Here is a 14,491-nt window from a genome sequence, read left to right as displayed (position 1 = left end):
AGAGCCGGCAATACTCAGGCACTAACAGATCACGTCCTCTGGTCTGGTAATTGTGCACATCCTTGTGCGTGATAAATTTATCAAAATTACTGTTTGCGTATAAAATATTTTCTAATATATACAATGAAGGGAAGGTTAGTATATTTAATTCAACAAATGAGTTTTTATTGTCATCTCTATATTTCAAATTATCAAGTATCCTTATTGCTCGCCTTTGAAGTCTAAAAACTCGATCACTGGATGCTGCACCACCCCAAACCAGTATTCTGTAGGCAATAACAGATTAAGGTCCATTACTACCATCTTTTAGTTAAATTTGTCTTATAGATAAACCCATCTAGTAGCCAATCAGAGCGCGTAAAATAGCCGTAACCGTGGTAATAATCCCTAAGATAGCTTAACCAGAAGATGGTAGTAACGAGCCTAAGGCCCACTTTTAACATCCTCCTGATAAACTATCTAGAGGATAGTTGCCATGGTTACGGTGGTTTGAAGCACTCTCATTGGCTTAGGTCCATTACTACCATCTTTTAGTTAAATTTATCTTATAGATAAACCCATCTACTAGCTAATCAGAGCGCGTGAAATAGCCGTATCCATAGTAATAATCCCTTAGATAGCTTAACCAGAAGATGGTAGTAACGAGCCTAAGAGCTGGATTTATCTATGGGATAATTTCAATGGGTGGTAAAAGTGAGCCTAATAGTTATAACAGTACATTCCTTCATTCGTAGTTTGCAACATTCCTAATATCGTTATTTCCGATAGACCGGCAACTATTTTCATTACCTTAACTTTGAGGTATTAATTTTTAAACCTAGCCGTATGTACTGTCGTTTAACTTGGCTATAACCTCCGTTAGTTCTTCTCCGCTTACTGCGTACCTCACACTGCTAAACTACTTTCCATCAATCGAGACGCCCTCGTTCCAATAATCAAAAACTTAGCTCATGACAAATTTGTTATATGTGCTGTGTAGGAGAGAAGGTGGTGTTTGTTTTGGTATAGTTGTTGTTTTTTCCATATAAATGTTGAATCAAAATGACTAAATGATCTGGCGTGCCTATTACCTTGAGTATATTCCACAATCTAACAAATTGAATGACTTCATGTAGTCTACGAGGCATAGATGTCTCTTATGTTATGTTTTTTTGCCCTTTCAATGATCAGTCGTATGTTTAACATTTGTTCTTTTCTTTGTTCTTTTGATAACTTGCAAGCAAAAATACTTTTAGCCCTTCATTAATTACCAAAACATCTGTTCTGTAATTATTGGTGAGCTTTTTTTATGAATTATTATAACCAGTGATTCGCACCATTTTGTTCACCATTGTTTCTGCTCCATATTTTTGAACATAGAGTGTGCATGATTTCTGCTTTTTGTCCTACGACAGCTTTGAAAATCATGGCAGGTATATTCCTAGTTTTAAATGTTGTGCACCGCTAGACCAAGAACTAGAATCATTCGGGTTTAGCCGTCTTAAGAGACGTACGGCTAAACCCAAATGTTTCTAGTTCTAGGTTTAATGTTAGTTCTAGTGCAGTGTAAGTGTAAAACTAGAACTAACACTATACCAAGAACTAGAATCATACGGGTTTAGCCGTCTTTAGAGACGTGCGGCTAAACCCGAAAGATTCTAGTTCTAGGTATAGGGTTGGTTTTAGTTTTACACTTGCACTGTCACTAGAACTAACAGTATACCTAGAATTAGAATTATTCGGGTTTAGCCGCACGTCTCTAAAGACGGCTAAACCCGAATAATTCTAGTTCTAGTTAGGGTTGGTTCTAGTTTTACAGTTGCACTGTCACTAGAACTAACACTATACCTAGAACTAGTATCATTCGGGTTTAGCCGCACGTCTCTAAAACGGCTAAACCCGAATGATTCTAGTTCTAGTTAGGGTTGGTTCTAGTTTTACAGTTGCACTGTCACTAGAACTAACACTATACCTAGAACTAGTATCATTCGGGTTTAGCCGCACGTCTCTAAAGACGGCTAAACCCGAATGATTCTAGTTCTAGTTATAGTGTTAGTTCTAGTTATACACTTGCACTGTCACTAGTTATAGTGTTAGTTCTAGTTTTACACTTGCACTGTCACTAGAACTAACACTATACCAAGAACTAGAATCATACGGGTTTAGCCGTCTTTAGAGACGTGCGGCTAAACCCGAAAGATTCTAGTTCTAGGTATAGGGTTGGTTTTAGTTTTACACTTGCACTGTCACTAGAACTAACAGTATACCTAGAATTAGAATTATTCGGGTTTAGCCGCACGTCTCTAAAGACGGCTAAACCCGAATAATTCTAGTTCTAGTTAGGGTTGGTTCTAGTTTTACAGTTGCACTGTCACTAGAACTAACACTATACCTAGAACTAGTATCATTCGGGTTTAGCCGCACGTCTCTAAAACGGCTAAACCCGAATGATTCTAGTTCTAGTTAGGGTTGGTTCTAGTTTTACAGTTGCACTGTCACTAGAACTAACACTATACCTAGAACTAGTATCATTCGGGTTTAGCCGCACGTCTCTAAAGACGGCTAAACCCGAATGATTCTAGTTCTAGTTATAGTGTTAGTTCTAGTTATACACTTGCACTGTCACTAGTTATAGTGTTAGTTCTAGTTTTACACTTGCACTGTCACTAGAACTAACACTATAACTAGAACTAGAATCATTCGGGTTTAGCCGTCTTTAGAGACGTGCGGCTAAACCCGAATGATTCTAGTTCTAGGTATAGTGTTAGTTCAATAAAAATATGCAACATAGTGTCACCAGCTGTCTTAAGAGAGGTAGGGCTAAACGGAATGTTGCTAGGTCTAGTGTTAGTTTTAGTGCTAGTGTTAGTCTAGTATTACTTGTTAGTCAGCTCTAGATTGTTGTACTAATCTTACTTTATTGTATTAATCAGTTATATTAGTTTTAACCAATTTTATAGCAATCTAAAAAAGAATAATCCCAAAACAAAATAAAGCTTGTAGCGCGTGCAACAAGAATAAACTATTTGAGGTCGACCATTTGTTGTGTGTCAAAACAAACGTGACTTTAAACTTCGTCTTTTCCACAAAATCGATACTCAATCTTCTAAAAAACAATTTCGGTTGCGTCAAGATAACTTATTATGACTCTTTGTTATAACGCTGCGGTAAAAAAAACATAAAATTAATAATATAAATGAATGAGATAAAATCCTATATAATAATTTGTTGCAACCTCTAACACGTTCATTTACATACATGAATATTCACGAAGCATGTACACGGTTTGAGATTAAGGATTTCAACGAACCCATTAAAATTGAAATGGACGTCGGTTATGGTGATGGGTGTAGTTAAAACTTGCGTTTTATTTTATTTAATAAAGCGCGAGTTATTACCGTATCGAATGAGTTGTTAAATACTGTGTACATTATAAGAATCGAAACGAGCTGTTGAATCCTAACGAGGACTTACCGTTTAATAACTGTTCGAGGTAGACGCACTTATTGTTGTGGTAGTGACCGTCTCGGACCTCATGTGTAAAATTTGGTTCCAAGATTTCGCCCTTTTCCATGCAGTTGGCAGCCATTAAACTTAACCGGACCGAGAGCTCCTCAACGTCTGCAAAATCAAAGAAAACATAACATTTTAAAATTAGCTTCACGAAGTATTTCCAGTCAATGAAATTGAATGAATCATTTGGCTAAGAATGTATAGGGTGGCTACAAATAGCTTTATATTTTTGCACAATAGATGGTTTAACGGAGTTTTTGAGATTGTTATTGACTTTTTAATTAGATTCTAAAGGATGATAAGTTTTGTGGCGTGAGAAAAAAAATGTTTACGTAGTTAATTTAAAATTCAAGAGAGGTACCAATTTCCAAGAAGATTTAAAGGACGCGAATTGATTTTTTTATATACAATAAACGTGTAAGATCAAGGCCTTTTGACGATGAGAATGTTTAGACTCGGGGAAGTCTAGGGCGAATTTTAGCACAACAATAGTGACTAATCACTGATATTGGCTTCTTTCCAGATTATTTTCAATTCGAAAAAAAGGTGCGGCGGGCGTCAACAAATGATTGTTAATATTGTTAACACATCAGTGTGACGTAAAAGATTTTTGTGTACACAGGAAATAAACAAATACTTAGTGTTTGTAGTGGAATCGGATTGAAATTTGGTTTTCGACTTTACAAGTATATTCTTAAAAATTAACATTGAAACTCGTTTAAAAAAGTGGGATTTTAAAGTGTTCCCGTTGAAAAGTTTTAGAAATTACTACGAGCGAGTATAAAGCAGACTTTTTTAATCCTGCACACAAATCATGTTTAATCCTCGCTGGAAAATCCGCTTATGTTCGTGTATCGGCGAGGCAAAAAAAATTAAGAGGCTTCTATAACAGTTTATCATTTAACACTTAATTTTAAAGTAACTATTTACTGATTTATAACATTCAAATTTGTTTTAACCAAAAAATTTCTCTCAATTTTTCACTACATCCAAGTAATATTACTTAAACACAACGTCCTTTAACTTTAGGACATTAAATGTGAGCTACCACTTTATTCCACATTGCGCATCTATTTTTGCCGACCTTTTTACGGTGTCAATGTCGTCACACATTCCAGAGCGCAATTGCGGCCGAACGTGCCTCGCGCTTAGCTGCATTCCTTAAACTAAAAGAACCGAGCGGCATCAAAGAGCCCCTTTGATTTTCCATTTGATCATTATAAAAATAACTTTTTCCAACACAAGACCTCGTCTCTCGAGGTCGTGACGTTTCAAATCTACACGAACACGGCGAAGAACACATCAAAGAGGTGGTTTCTCTATATCGAAAAGAGTTCCGTTTCAAAACACTAGAAATATACACGGGAGGAGAACGTGTTTTGAGAATAAGGATGCTACGAAAACGTAACGAGAAATGCAATGAGAAGCGAAACTCGACGTCCCAACGTATTTTCAGATGCATCCATGCAATGTCATAAACTATAAAGGGCCTTTTATATTCGCGGAGTTGCTCTTTAAAGGACGAAAAATCTGCACGGGGTTAATGGATGTACCTTTTCAACGGTGATGTTTTGTTGTACACTTTTTATTTAGTCGTTTCATTACTTAAAAATTGTTCTTTTCATGAAAATGTAATCAAATCTGTTATTGACATGAAAAATGGAGAGCAAAGAATATCCAAGAGACCCAACTGGTAACAGTGTATATGTAATTTTAAATAAATAATTATGGCTACCAAAAAAGCGAATGAGCATATTTGACTTTTGTAATGGATCGACAGTTACTACAAGGAAGGAAATAGACACAAAAGAGTGCAGTAAAAGATAGATGAAAGGCAGACTAGAGAAGAAAACAAACACGTATAGGTCAAGAAGAACATAGTTGAAGAGATAGCAGATGCTGCCTTAATGCATTTTTAAAACTTATTAAACTAGCTGCATTGCAAACAACGGCAGGCAAATCGTTCCACAAAGCAATCGACTGCACTGTAAAAGACCTGTGGTAGATTTCAATACTATGGACTGGAAACATGAGTGTAGAGTCCGACATTGATGGAGTGGGCAAGTGATATGATGCTAAAAAGTGAAAGGCATCAGACAAATAAGCAAGAGTGCGGGTATGGACAATTTTGTATAACATAGTAAGCATACGGAATAATCTACGACTCTGGAAAGTCATCATCTGCAAGTTGTTACGATATGGAGTAATGTGCTGAAACTTTGTTCTGATGTCTTTCCAATTTATCCCGAAGGGCTGCGGACAGATCGGGATACGCAGCATCGGCATAATCAATGTGTGGGAAAATGAGAAAATAACAAAGACTATAACGTACAACAGGTCTTACAGACTCCTTGAACTTGTAGCCGCCAAGACATCGCCGAATCCATTACCATACCAAGATTTTTAACCGTATTAGAAAACAGAATAACGGTGTCGCCAAGCCTCAGTTGAAAGGTAGTTAAGGAATTAAATTGTGCCAGCAAGGTGCGAGTGCCAAATGTAATGGCTTGCATTTTAGCTGGATTCAGGTTAAGTCCATAACATCTAGACCAGTCAAATCAGTTTCGAATAGTAAATTGACAGTTGTCAAAGATGCCCTTGTCAATAACTGATGTTGCGCGTATTATTAGTTTAATTGAAGATGGCAAAAGTCAGCGGTACGTTGCCCATACGTTGGGTATACCTCGAACAACAGTTCAGGATGCCTGGAACCGATATGTGGAAACAGGAAATTTTACTAGGCGGCAAGGTTCCGGTAGAAGACGAGTGACAACAGCGGTTGATGATCGATTTATTGTGCTAAACACTCTGAGGAATCGTAGAACGACTGCTGTAGAAACTCGGCATCGTCTTCAAATGGTGCGTGGGGTTGACGTAAGTGAAAGAACCATTCGTCGAAGACTTGCTGAAAGTGATCTAACTGCAAGAAGACCTGCCTATTTGTATGCCATCTGCATACAAATAATAGTTACACGAGATATCATCACTAATACTATTTATGAAAATTGAGAAGAGCAAAGTGCCCAGCACACTGCCCTGGGGAACTTAACATTTGATGTCAACAGGAGGAAAGAGTGCAGTATTCCACGTGTACACGTAAAGACCGATAGGAAAGGTAAGACTGGAACCAAGATACACAAGAAGAGATAAAACCAATTGCAGAAAGCCTAATTAACAGGAGGGCATGGTCCACACAATCAAAGGCCTTACCAAAATCAAGTAACACTAACAAGGTAATACAAGCAGATCCAATATTATCGGTGATCTTAATCAGTGCTGTAGTAGTATCATGAAACGAAAACCTTGTTAATCAGATTAAACTCCTCAAGATATTTCTGAATCTGTAAATAAGCTAAACGTCAATAGCTTTTGACATCGTAAATAGAATAGAAATGAGTCGAAACTCACCAACATGGAATGGAGATTTAATTTTTGTGATAGAAATAACATGGGTGATTCGCTAGATTGACGGAAATATAGACTGTTCAAAAGAACAGTTGAAAATATGTGTTAGGGGAGTAATAACTATATCCAGAATGGGTAAGAGGAATCTGAGTCCAATACCATCTGCTCCGACACTAGTGGACTTGGAGTAAGTTAAAGCATCCCGGACCTCAGCATCTGTAACCAAGCTAAATGAAAAGGAAAGCACGTTGGTAGATGCAAGGATTTCATTAATAGTATTCTGATTAGTTATGTTATCAACCGCCACAGAAGGATCTGCAAAATACTCCGCCAGAGCAGCAGCATCAAGAGTGGGTTGATCTGTGGGAGGCTCTATATGAGTTTCTAAAGACAACCTCTAACAGTAGTGCAATCTTTTAGCCTTTTTGCATCGATTTGCATCGAACTTAGCACGATTGCGCTCCTGTATGAGAGACCAAATCTCATCATTTAGCCAAGGTTCCGGCATGTGTCTAACTCTAATTGCTCGTCAAAGACATTAGACATAATAAACTAGGTTATATTATAAACACAATTTTTGTTAATGCAAAATTAATAATTGTTTCTATTTCTAGATGCTGTTTAAATTGGTGCACACAACATTGATCCAATTAACTACATCGTTGCCAAGGCAATCCTACTTAAATGAGGTAAAAGGTGCAGAAATCTATGTGCGATGATGTATGGGGCGAAAATATAAGAGAGGAGAGTATTACTTAGTATAACTACCAGGAGTACATAGAATTTTCTGGAATATCGTTTATGTAGACGTTGCAGAGACTGACATGATGAGTTCTCCAGCTCATTTGTAAGTTTGATTTATAACTATTATTATTTCTATATGCAATGAATTTCACTTAAAATGCAATATATAAAAATATATTTTTATAGAAACCAGAGCTACTTACTTTGACCTACATAAAATGCAACATGTCTGAATTTTTCTAGTTTTCGATCTAGTGTTAGTTCTAGTTTTACACTAGCACTATCACTAGAACTAACACAAGACCTGGATCTAGAATCATTCGGGGTTAGCCGTCTTGAGAGACGTGCGGCTAAATCCGAATGTTTCTAGTTCTCGGTCTAGTGTTAGTTCTAGTTTTGCATTAGCACTATCACTAGAACTAACATTACAGCTAGAAGTAGAAACATTCCGTTTAGCCGTGCGGCTCTTAAGATGGCTAAACCTGAATGTTTCTACATCTAGGTTAAACGTTAGTTCTAATGACAGTGGTAGGAAGAGCTAGTTAGCATAAGATATCACTATGTTGCATATTTTTATTACACTAAAACTAGAACTAACACTAGTGCGTCTGAAGACGTACGGCTAAACCCGAAACTTTCTAGGCAAAAAAACAGGCCTTTACTATTAAGCTATGTTACATTTTATGTGGGACAGTGCAAGTACATAGTAGTTTCGTAACTATGACTACTGCATTCATATATTGCAAGTTATGTAAAATTTGGTTTACTAAATTTTATTTGTTTCTATTAATGTGATCTTTTAGGATAAAATTGAACATACAAGAAAGTGACAATAAGACAAAGTTACGACCATCGAAGACTATTAATAGGAACCCTTTAATGCAGGTCAAGTATTCTAGACAGAGTCTGGAGGTCTCGGTTTGTAATAGAAACGCGGAATCGACTCTGAATAAAAAGAGAAAACCGACACGAATTAATGAAATGCCGTTCACGTTTCCAAGAGGTTATAAATAATTTATGCTAGGGCCTAATCGAGTGTTAGGTTGTGCATTATTTAACTATCTATACCTATTGAAATCGCACATCTAACCATATGCCATGAGATATTTATACTTGACAAAAGGTATTGCGATTACTTTAAAAGGTTAAGGATTTCTAGTGGTTTAATATGGTTAGTGGGTCACGGTGTTCGCGCCTTTTATAGATCGGAACGTTTATTTAATTGCACTTATGTCGAATATCGATCGATTTATAAGCTTCAATAATCCACGTACAGGATGTCGTAGCAATAATTTTAAGAAAACAACTTTAAGGCCCATAAAAACCTATAACAAGAGTACGAAAGAAAAGGAATAATAATTTAATGATGATATTTTCGCATTTATTAAGAGGTCGTAAAAATGAACGATAAACAATTCTCGGATTCAACACAAAGTTTGAGTTTCTGGTTCATCTCAACTAGTTCGCTCTTTCTCAAGTGGGCATCAAAATTCAGTATCGAAGATGAAGAAGCCCACCGGGAGATATATTTACTCGAGGTTTCCTGTTTACGTTCACTTTTTAATCTAGAACGCACATGATCAATTGCCTTTTTCCTCGCATGTTTACTAACACTCAGCATCCTGCGTTTTCTTGATTAACAACACCTAAGTAAAAACCTAGCAAAACATTCATGAATACCAAAGGCGTCACGTTGTCAATCAAACAGCTAAAATAGGTGGTAGTTAACGCGTACAACACTATCAACACTATACCTCTCCTTCTTCTCTTAACAGCTTTTGTTTGTTCTCTTCTGTTGTAAATCAGGCGGGCACGTGCAATGCGTGCCATGAGCTCCAGCTCCTGTAAACGGAAGCTGCGCTCGTGTAAACATCTTTACTACAACGCCTGAGCCAAGAGATTAAACTTTATCGCACCAATTCAACATTTTATTAGCAAGAATCGTTTGATTTTTTTAAATTGAGAATCAATGCGACAATAATAACAGTGGAAGAATAAAAAGGATACAGGGGAAGTCACTTCCGCAAAAGAGTCGAGGTTAGCAAGAAGTGCGTGTTCGAAATAAGTAACGAGTAAACCTCCTCCTGATGCGAAAAGAAAACGTTAAGAGTTATTTTTTTTTCTATTCCAACGGTCGATGTGAGTACGTTCGGGAAATTTATTTACTTAGGTCTCAGGACCGGAAATCTAACTATGTCAACCCCGACTTGCTCACGGCGGGTGTGTACAAAAATAAAACCACGTTTTATTTTCAGTTTTATTTTCTAAATTCATTTCGTTTTATTTTCGTAAACGCCCACTTGGTAGCGGTATTGCGTTAATTAATATTAGAGGTACCACTTCCTAGAAACGCCTCGAAGGTTTCGCTCGCAATTAGTCAAATGGAATCAACGGGGACGTTGTATAACCGAAGGTTGTCGGAGATTTAAAACGGATTCCTTCAGTTCATTTTAGAAGAGCGACGTATTAAGAATATGCATTAGCGCGGGTTTTAAAAAAGCTCTTTTGATGTAGATTGATTATGATTTTCGTTATTTATTTTTAGATAATATTTCCTGTTGGTGTACATTTTTTGGCTCCTACTGTAACTTTCAGTTTATACATAGATATCACGTATGAAAATTTATTAATAACATAATCCACCAAGGTTCGTTGAGTAAATATACTGTATAAGGCTATCCAACTCCCTATGAACGCTGTTGTTATGAACGTATCGCCTCGGAAAGGCCTTGCTGTGACGTCATTGGAAGAATTGACATTTCTATGTTTTTATTTATACAGTGAATTTCACTTAAGAAGCAATACACAAACATATAGGTATTTCGTACCTACTTGCTTTGACCAGGTCAATATGATTTGACATTACAGTAAAATGTCGATGTAACGGATAATTAAGAGAAATGCAGTGTTAGTTTTACATAATAACAGTGCTAGTGTAAAACTAGAACTAACACTAGACCTAGAACTAGAAAGTTTTGGGTTTAGCCGTGCGTCTTCAGACGGTGTTTCATTCTCTCTCTTTTCATGCCAAATTGACATAAAATTAACTTTATTCGAAAAATAATCTTCTGGCATTATAATTTAAATATCACTTCTAGCATATGACCGCCATGGCTGGGTCGGACGTAAACTAGCACTATCTACCACTGTCACTAGAACTAACCTTAGACCTAGAACTAGAAACATTCGGATTTAGCCGCACGTCTCTCAAGACGGCTAAACCCGAATGATTCTAGTTTTAGGTCATGTGTTAGTTCTAGTGCCAGTGCTAGTGTAAAACTAGAACTAACATTAGACCGAGAATCAGAAACATTCGGGTTTAGCCGCACGTCTCTAGGTGTAGTGTTAATTCTAGTTTTACACTAGCACTATCATTAGAACTAACACAAGATCTAGAACTAGAATCATTCGGGTTTAGCCGTCTTGAGAGACGTACGGTTAATCCCGAATGTTTCTAGTTCTAAGTCTAGTGTCAGTTCTAGTTTTACACTAGCTCTATCACTAGAACTAACACAAGACCTAGAACTAGAATCATTCGGGTTTAGCCGTCTTGAGAGACGTGCGGCTAAATCCGAATGTTTCTAGTTCTCGGTCTAGTGTCAGTTCTGGTATTACACTAGTGCTATCACTAGAACTAATACAAGACCTAGAACTAGAATCATTCGAGTTTAGCCGTCTTGAGAGACGTGCGGCTAAATCCGAATGTTTCTAGTTCTCGGTCTAGTGTCAGTTCTGGTATTACACTAGTGCTATCACTAGAACTAATACAAGACCTAGAACTAGAAACAATCGAGTTTAGCCGTCTTGAGAGACGTGCGGCTAAATCCGAATGTTTCTCGGTCTAGTGTCAGTTCTGGTATTACACTAGTGCTATCACTAGAACTAATACAAGACCTAGAACTAGAATCATTCGGGATTAGCCGTCTTGAGAGACGTGCGGCTAAATCCGAATGTTTCTCGGTCTAGTGTCAGTTCTGGTATTACACTAGTGCTATCACTAGAACTAATACAAGACCTAGAACTAGAAACATTCGAGTTTAGCCGTCTTTAGAGACGTGCGGCTAAACCCGAATGTTTCTAGTTCTAAGTCTAGTGTTAGTTCTAGTTTTACACTAGCTCTATCACTAGAACTAACACAAGACCAAGAACTAGAATCATTCGGGTTTAGCCGTCTTGAGAGACGTGCGGCTAAATCCGAATGTTTCTAGTTCTCGGTCTAGTGTCAGTTCTGGTATTACACTAGTGCTATCACTAGAACTAATACAAGACCTAGAACTAGAATCATTCGAGTTTAGCCGTCTTGAGAGACGTACGGCTAATCCCGAATGTTTCTAGTTCTAAGTCTAGTGTTAGTTCTAGTTTTACACTAGCTCTATCACTAGAACTAACACAAGACCTAGAACTAGAATCATTCGGGTTTAGCCGTCTTGAGAGACGTGCGGCTAAATCCGAATGTTTCTAGTTCTCGGTCTAGTGTCAGTTCTGGTATTACACTAGTGCTATCACTAGAACTAATACAAGACCTAGAACTAGAATCATTCGAGTTTAGCCGTCTTGAGAGACGTGCGGCTAAATCCGAATGTTTCTAGTTCTCGGTCTAGTGTCAGTTCTGGTATTACACTAGTGCTATCACTAGAACTAATACAAGACCTAGAACTAGAAACAATCGAGTTTAGCCGTCTTGAGAGACGTGCGGCTAAATCCGAATGTTTCTCGGTCTAGTGTCAGTTCTGGTATTACACTAGTGCTATCACTAGAACTAATACAAGACCTAGAACTAGAATCATTCGGGATTAGCCGTCTTGAGAGACGTGCGGCTAAATCCGAATGTTTCTCGGTCTAGTGTCAGTTCTGGTATTACACTAGTGCTATCACTAGAACTAATACAAGACCTAGAACTAGAAACATTCGAGTTTAGCCGTCTTTAGAGACGTGCGGCTAAACCCGAATGTTTCTAGTTCTAAGTCTAGTGTTAGTTCTAGTTTTACACTAGCTCTATCACTAGAACTAACACAAGACCAAGAACTAGAATCATTCGGGTTTAGCCGTCTTGAGAGACGTGCGGCTAAATCCGAATGTTTCTAGTTCTCGGTCTAGTGTCAGTTCTGGTATTACACTAGTGCTATCACTAGAACTAATACAAGACCTAGAACTAGAATCATTCGAGTTTAGCCGTCTTGAGAGACGTACGGCTAATCCCGAATGTTTCTAGTTCTAAGTCTAGTGTTAGTTCTAGTTTTACACTAGCTCTATCACTAGAACTAACACAAGACCTAGAACTAGAATCATTCGGGTTTAGCCGTCTTGAGAGACGTGCGGCTAAATCCGAATGTTTCTAGTTCTCGGTCTAGTGTCAGTTCTGGTATTACACTAGTGCTATCACTAGAACTAATACAAGACCTAGAACTAGAATCATTCGAGTTTAGCCGTCTTTAGAGACGTGCGGCTAAACCCGAATGTTTCTAGTTGTAGGTCTAGTGTTAGTTCTAGTTTTATACTAGCACTGTTACTATGTAAAACTATGTATATCTAGTGTTAGTTCTAGTTTTACACTAGAACTGTTACTATGTAAAACTATGTATATCTAGTATCAGTTATAGTTTTAACTCTTTATTTCTTGAGTTTAATAACACTTGTTTAGTGTTTAAATAATTATTAATACAAATATTATTATTATACATTATATTAACCTTTTAACTAATACTCGACGAACCTTGATAATCTACAATCTTCGGTTTAGGGTCACATTAAAAACTGTTTTAACTCTTTTAATTCATTCATTTTGTACGAATTCAAGCGATAAACAGACGTTACACCTGGTTCTCATTTCAAACCCCTCCTTATCGCTCTTGAGGCGGAATTGAAGTGACATCGTTGAAATGATTCCAATTGAATAATTCAAGGGCCGAGTCGACGTCGCAGTCTACCGCGAGTTTGCAGCAGATGTTCAGAAACTCTTCTTGTACCGTCGCCGTCGTCCCGACACTAAATCAGTACTAAATTGTTGCCATACTGTCTCGGGGCGCGCCTTCCGCCGTCCACCCGGCATTATTAATTCTAATTTTGACCAGAGAACGTTTCTGCGAAGAGCGCATTCTCAAAATAACGACGAATGTTTTTGCAGCTCGTCTGTCTTTTCGTCCGACATGTCGAGCAACAAGTGTTTGTTTACGCCTTCTCCAAATAAAGTCAGACAAAAGAAATCTTTGTATTAGTTATTGTAGGGTTTTTTTTATTTGATAGATGTTGTATCTGGTTTATACCTGACTGTTTACAGTTTTTATATTTTATATCCGCTATGTTGAGTACACAGAAGCATATGGCCAAACGTGGTAAGCAATAATTTGAGAAAACAAACATGTTTGAAAGGATGAAATGGGTGTTAAACAGGAAGAAAGGATTATTTATGAGGTCGATATACCATCAAAAAAAAATTACATAAAAAGAAGATTTTTTTAGAATTTTGTATATTTACAAAGAAAGAGGTTTTACTTTTAGACATATAAAAATACGATTCAATTGCAAACGCAATCCTAATGTTTTAAATAATTACTCAACATCTTTCTTTTGGATCGTAACTCAATCGGATAGTTTTATCCTATAGGATAATTCGTCACTCGCCTAAAATTTACCTGGTAGAATTAACGTTTATTTATACGTCCTAGTTTTGGTGGGGAATCGGAACAGAATCGTTTCCCCATCCAGGTCGCTGTAATAATATACTAGATGGGCGTTTATTTTCTTCAAATATTTACACCGATCGACCTTGGCGCTTCCCAGCAGTCTCTTTGGAGCACCTAATTGATGTTTACACGGCTGCTGCGGCGTTACGGGAATAGAATTTCGCAAA

General features: G+C 37.4%; 1 protein-coding gene across 2 annotated transcripts in view; it reads right to left on the bottom strand.

Annotated features, from left to right (window-relative positions):
* Window positions 1–14,491, bottom strand: part of LOC111423484 (Tumor necrosis factor receptor superfamily member wengen) — a 51,896-nt gene that overhangs the window by 2,371 nt on the left and 35,034 nt on the right. For both annotated transcript variants that reach the window (XM_023056714.2, XM_023056713.2), the window contains exon 3: window positions 3,454–3,600. In XM_023056714.2, the coding sequence (XP_022912482.1) occupies window positions 3,454–3,600 (147 nt within the window). The remainder of the gene's footprint in view (window positions 1–3,453; window positions 3,601–14,491) is intronic.

The sequence above is a fragment of the Onthophagus taurus genome, chromosome 11, assembly GCF_036711975.1.
Source record: "Onthophagus taurus isolate NC chromosome 11, IU_Otau_3.0, whole genome shotgun sequence".
Taxonomy (NCBI): domain Eukaryota; kingdom Metazoa; phylum Arthropoda; class Insecta; order Coleoptera; family Scarabaeidae; genus Onthophagus; species Onthophagus taurus.
This window is presented reverse-complemented; position numbering and strand designations above follow the sequence as displayed.